The sequence below is a fragment of the Apium graveolens genome, chromosome 9 (genome assembly GCF_009905375.1).
Source record: "Apium graveolens cultivar Ventura chromosome 9, ASM990537v1, whole genome shotgun sequence".
Classification (NCBI taxonomy): Eukaryota; Viridiplantae; Streptophyta; class Magnoliopsida; order Apiales; family Apiaceae; genus Apium; species Apium graveolens.
The window spans coordinates 255,520,389-255,526,388 of record NC_133655.1 but is presented as its reverse complement, the minus strand read 5'-3'; the positions used below and the strand labels follow the sequence as shown (position 1 = coordinate 255,526,388).

The 6,000-nt window shown below is 34.6% G+C and overlaps 1 protein-coding gene across 3 annotated transcripts; it reads right to left on the bottom strand.

Moving 5' to 3' along the window:
- Positions 1-917: 917 nt before the first annotated feature.
- Positions 918-4,648, bottom strand: LOC141684385 (protein kinase STUNTED-like). 3 transcript variants are annotated; one of them, XM_074489311.1, is made up of 9 exons: positions 4,360-4,648; positions 3,711-3,968; positions 3,531-3,604; positions 3,317-3,435; positions 2,545-3,227; positions 2,057-2,460; positions 1,746-1,973; positions 1,505-1,654; positions 918-1,399 (listed from the first exon to the last, which is right to left on the bottom strand). In XM_074489311.1, exons 2-9 carry the CDS (start codon positions 3,853-3,855, stop codon positions 1,154-1,156), a joined length of 2,049 nt encoding a protein of 682 aa, XP_074345412.1. In that variant the 5' UTR covers positions 3,856-3,968; positions 4,360-4,648; the 3' UTR covers positions 918-1,153. The 3 variants fall into 3 exon arrangements, with proteins under 3 accessions (XP_074345412.1, XP_074345413.1, XP_074345414.1); XM_074489312.1 differs by lacking the exon at positions 4,360-4,648 and adding an exon at positions 4,159-4,273; XM_074489313.1 differs by lacking the exons at positions 3,711-3,968; positions 4,360-4,648 and having other exon boundaries at positions 3,317-3,431; positions 3,531-3,566.
- Between the last annotated feature and the right edge of the window lie 1,352 nt (positions 4,649-6,000).

Here is a 6,000-nt window from a genome sequence, read left to right as displayed (position 1 = left end):
ATGTTGTTTGATCGTCATGCGGATACGTTCTCTTTCGAGCTCATGATGTGCATAAAGTTGAGAGAAATTTATGTAGCCACTGAAGAGTATATCAAAAGCTTCGATAAATACTTTCAGTTTGTTGCTTGTCATACTTTCGATTCTAGTGATGACGTTCTCATGTACCTCATCACCCATTGCAACGACACACTGCCTAAGAAATTGTTAGCGCTCCTGGTGCTACATCTTCCCAGCGATGTAGATGGAGGGTGAGGAACATTGTTGTACACTTGCACTTCCTAACCCATTAATAGCGGAGTACTTAGTATTGCCAGCTGCTTGCTCAAAAAGTCCGTTTCACGTCGAAATTACACGTGTGTGGATGAATATTGACCGATTCTTCAAGAATTACATCAAGCCAGGGGACTTGGAAAAAGCCCAACGAGATCGATTTGCAACAGGAAAAAGCTTAATTCATCAGACAAAGAAAAGTTAGCAAAGAAGATAGGTGTTTTTCAGGCTGTTCCGACCTGGTAAAACCCAAAGAGAATGGACGGGGCAAATGCTAAAACTGAGTGATTCATATTAATTTACATTATCTTTAAGAAACCTAAAACCGAGTGATTCGTATTTATTTCATTTTGTTTAAGAAACCTAATATAGTACCAACAAACAAAATGAAGAAAATAATTACAAGGACGAAAAGAGCAGAAAAGGGATGATGAAGTTCGTTCTCAGTGGAGTTTCACCTCATTACTTGACCGCACTTGTATTGATTAATTAGGTGACAATGTTTATATACTGGTATTATGGTGTATCAATCCCCAAGTAAAAACTCCTTGTCTGTCAAAACATCACAGGGATGCATTTTGAACTTTGTTGTCATAGAATGTTCCGAGCGAATAAATTTCACAAGTAAATGTAAGACCAAGATCACATATCAAATATTATGGTTCTATTGATATCTCGAAACGAAAACAGTTGCAATTATTTTGTGGCCTTCGTTAACACATTGCCACAGAATGTTGTTCACTTTCTATTTCTCTAAAGCACACCAATATTCTAGGGTGCATTTGAACCTAATATGTACATGATCAACTTGCAAATTCAGCAGGCTAAATTCGCTGCAGAATTAGCGGAAATGAGTATTTAACAAATAAAAGTTACTATAGTACTAATCTAAGCTTAATGATCTACTCCATCTTCCTTTTAAGTATCCTTCCAGCGACCGGCAGCTACTTGGTTCAGTACTGCTGAATGAGATTGAGTCTTCATCAACATCAAGTAATGCAAGACTTATATGTGACTCCACACTTGACTCTGGATAAACTTCATCATCGTTATTTATCTGATCATCTGAATAATTTTGAACTTCAGATCTAGATTCTAAATCTTTCTCCCCTCTTAAGATCTTCAGAATCTGAAAGCACATCAAGTATATCCCTTCAACATTAATTTGGAAATGTGTAACAAAGATACGCACAAGCTACCTAGAACTAGAAACATATTCCGCAGCATTTTTTACCTGGCTCATTTTAGGACGAAGCCGAGCTGATATTGTGAGACAGAGAACTGCAGCCAGAGCTAACCTTTGAACTTGTTCCTTCTCAACATTTTTATCCAAGTTATCGTCCAATATGCTGATCAGATCTCCACTTTCTAATTTTTGCTTTGCCTGGATAGCAGGAACATAGTTGAGCTAAAATTTCAAAATAAAATCAAGTGTTAGAGTGAGAAGGATTTCTATGCTTCCAGAGGATACGTACCCACATCACCAAGCTTTCTTGACCCTTGGGAGACTCAGAAACAATTGCCTTTTTCCCAGACAGTAATTCTAGAAGAACAACGCCAAAAGAATACACATCTATCTTGTCACTAACTTTCCCATACATAAAATATTCTGGAGCCAGATAGCCGAATGTTCCTACTACATCAGTATGAGTTATGAATGATGCATTTGTAGGTCCCCATATCGCAAGCCCGAAATCAGATATCTAAAGTTAAAAATAATAATTATGCTTTTTGATACTAATTTTTAAAAATTTATAATCGATTTTATAATGAGTTCGGTGAATACCATTGGTTTATAATCTTCGGTGAGTAGAATGTTTGAAGATTTGACATCTCTATGGATGACAGGTTGAGAACACTGATTGTGCAAGTAGTTTAAAGCTTCAGCTATACCAAGAGCTATTCCAAACCTTACTTCCCATGATAAAACTTTGTTCTTGTTACTGAGATTTTCCTCCAGATCTCCTAAAGCCATATAATCATACACGGAATATAAATTCTTTTCTTCCACACAGACACCAAGTAGAGGCGTTATGTTTTCATGATTCAGGGAGGTCATTATATCAACCTCTTGAGAGAAATCTTCCCATGCTTCTTTAGATGATTTAGAAATCTTTACAGCCACCGGTTTGCCATCAGGAAGAATTCCCTTGTACACAGAATTACACCCGCCTCTTCCAATTATATATCCTGCAATGTAGTCACATAAACAAAGATTAGGATTCAAGTCAAATGAGATATAAAATGCCGAGTAGAAATGGACAGAGATATAACCTGAAGAAAATTGACAGGTGGAATTTTTCAGAACATCGTAACTGAACCACTTGGTACCAGATGAGTTTGTTTTGAGAAGCTCGAGAGCTTCTGGTATCTCACAACTACCCTTTGAACTATCATCATAGTCACCGCTGTTCCCTAAGTTGCTGCTGTCTCTTCCTAGAAAAAACTCCATCTTGATTGAATCCAAACTTGAGGCAGACCCTGGTGTTCGTGGCGAGCAAGACCTGTTTGGTAAGCTCATTACCCAGCTGACCACCGACATTTTCCTGGCTTCATGAATTGGCGGACTTGCTATACTAGCTGCTCGGAGTAAAGGCCAACCAGGCCTCTGCTGAACAAGGTCCGAAGAGGTTGAAAGTGCACTCAGAGATTTCCGATGTCCTTCAAAAGATCCCAAGTCTTCATGTTTCGAGTCTCGCCATCCGTCTTCACAACTTGAAATCCCCTCGTGACTGTTCCTTCCTAGTTCTGACAACTCAGAGTCACCATATTCAGATTGCCCATCTCTTGAGGCGGGGGTTTTATTAAAATGAATACTTGGTTTCGGGTCTCTCAGAAAACCCGGCAAGTTACTAGTGGCAGACCTTCTGTAGACAACCTTCCCATTATGGAAGGCCAGGACTTCAGTAGTGATAGGCAGGTTCTTTGCACAATACTTAGCAAGAGAAGCCCAACCCCTGAAAAATAATTTATTTCTTTAGAGCAAAGTAGAGATAATATGTACAACAAATACTGATTCAGGCATTTGATAGAACTCTCTCCTTACCCCAACCTGTGAGGTTTACTAATCCCCACAATTACAGCCATGGCTGCTCGACTTTTTGCTTCTCTCACCAGAACTTTCCGCAACGAAGGCCCTTTCAAGACTTCTCCGGTAAGATCTATCTGAGTAATAACTCCCAAGTAATACATTAAAACTTTTTATAATTGTGCCTTCAAGTCTAACATAAAAAAAAAACAAAATTTTCACATAAGCCCACCTTTCTTTTCATGCACAATCCATCATACTCATCAAGAATATGATCCAAATCCTCTTTCAAACTTGAATCTTGTACTACAATTCGAATAATAAAACTTAATGCAGCTCATAATAAAACTTAATGCAGCTCACAGTAACAACTCAATGAATAAAAGGAGCTGGAATTGCATAATTAAAGTACCCGAATTTCGACAAACATGAAGTGCAATGACACGGTCTCCAGGATCAGCAACTTTCACAAGAGCCCAATCAAGAAGCTCCTTTGTATGTTCATCCAATCGAATTCCAACCAAAACATTTTTGTTGATAACATTCTCTACTGTCATTCTTCTAATTCCCAAATTTCCAAACCATCAAAATTTGCCACACTTTTACTCTCCTTCAACAAATTCTAAAGAACCCAACCAGCAACACAAATTAAATGCTCCACAAAACTCACCTATAAAAACAAGAAAACAAACACCTATCAACAAATTTCAATAAAAATCAAAACTTAATAGTGTCAAACAAAACTAAATAACCCCACAAGAAATCATCAATCAAAAGCTTTAAAAAATTGTTGTTTAAGTTCAGTAGCCTCTTTAACTTGGCCATAAAATCAAGAAACACACACTTCATTAAAAACTTACACATAAAGATCAAAACTTTATAACATTAAAACAAAATCATAAAACCCCACAAACAATTATGAAGCAGAAGCTAAACACATGATGTTCTTTAAGGTGATAAGATCACTACCTCCTCAAATGAAGTGATAAATAGATAAAACATACAATAAATTTATAACTAAGTTGTGACAACATAAAAAGGGCCCACCAAAGGAAACATACCTATAAATTGAACAAATAAGTGATTCAAGCACGTCATCATCTTTTGAAAAGAGGGAGTAAATAGCGCCAAAAGATCAAGAACCTACTTCTTCAACTAATAAATAAAGAATTTAATAATTGAAGGGTAGGTGACATGGTGACAATTAAGCTCACATTGATTAAAAACTGAGTTTTGGGATTTAAGATGAAAATGATTTAAAATGGGGAGGTTTTGTATGGTTAATGAGAATCAATAAAAGCCTGGGGTAATGAATTGTTGGGAGTGTCGGCAAGTGAGAGATTTACCGCAAAATATTGCATGAATATATGGAGTGTGTATACTAAATACTAATCCTATATATAGTGTGTGTATTTTTTGTCAACTTTATAGATACTATATGAGGAAAATGCTTTTATATTTAGGGTGAATGTATATTTCAGGAGTAAAATCCAAGGGCTCGGATTCCCATGCGGATCTGTGGATTGTTTAGTTAGGGAATTGACTCCAAAAATTAGTTTTAAGCTGATATAATTGTATATAATTAATACAAATTTAATGAATTTCAATCTTCTAAAAATTATCAATTTCATCTATTAATTACTTAATTAATTAGTTTAATATGTTTTTTCAATTCAATATTATAATCCGATTAATTATTGTATTTTTTTCTTAAATTAATATATTTAGTTTAATAAATAAATTATTTTATATTTAATTAAACACACCCCATTAATGCCACGATTAATCAATCCGATTAATTACCGTTTATCTGATAATCACTAAAAAGTTATTTTACCGAATTATATTGATTTTCGCTTTTTAAAATAATGATTCCACTTATTATAAATATGAGCAAATTTATAATAAAAATGACCTAATTTAAAATTTGAAGCTTAAATAATAAAACGAGGAATTTATTTATGAATTCCCTTTGATTATTATTTCTTTTGTTGTATGTAATCTAGATATTGTTACTAATTTGAGTCGTTATATAACTCAATTACAGACAATACTCTGCTGAGAGTTTAACAGGTAGATATATCGTTATGTACATGATGTTCTGCTGAAAGTTTAACAAGTAGATATATTGTTAGGGATGAGCAAAAAATCGGAAATTAATTGAACCGAAATGAAATCGATAAAAATCGATAAAAATTGAGCCGGTAAAAATCGAGCTGAAATCAAAACCGAAAAATTATAAACTGAACTGATTTCATGGGTCCGGTTCTGGTTATTAGTTAAAACCGAACCGGAAAAAACCGAACCGAACCGGAAAAAACCGAACTGAACCGATTATTTAAATAATTAATAAAATATAATAATTTATATAAATTTTGAAAAAATCAAATATATAAATATCCTATATATATTCTTTTAATATAACTACGACATAATCGGGAATGTTTGAAGCACCCATTGTTGCTGTTAAGTTAGCTTGGTGGCCTCTGTTATTTCCGCATGGAGCAAGGTAACATTTTACCAGTACAGTGTTGCAGATATATTGCACAAGCCAACCATGAACTGATATTATAAATTTAAAGTATACTAACATTTAGCGAAACAAACAGTAATAAATTAAAATTTTCAAGAATAACATCTTTGCATATCATACATGTAATCAAACAAAATTTGGTAAATGCAAAATTTATTGGTTTTGTAAC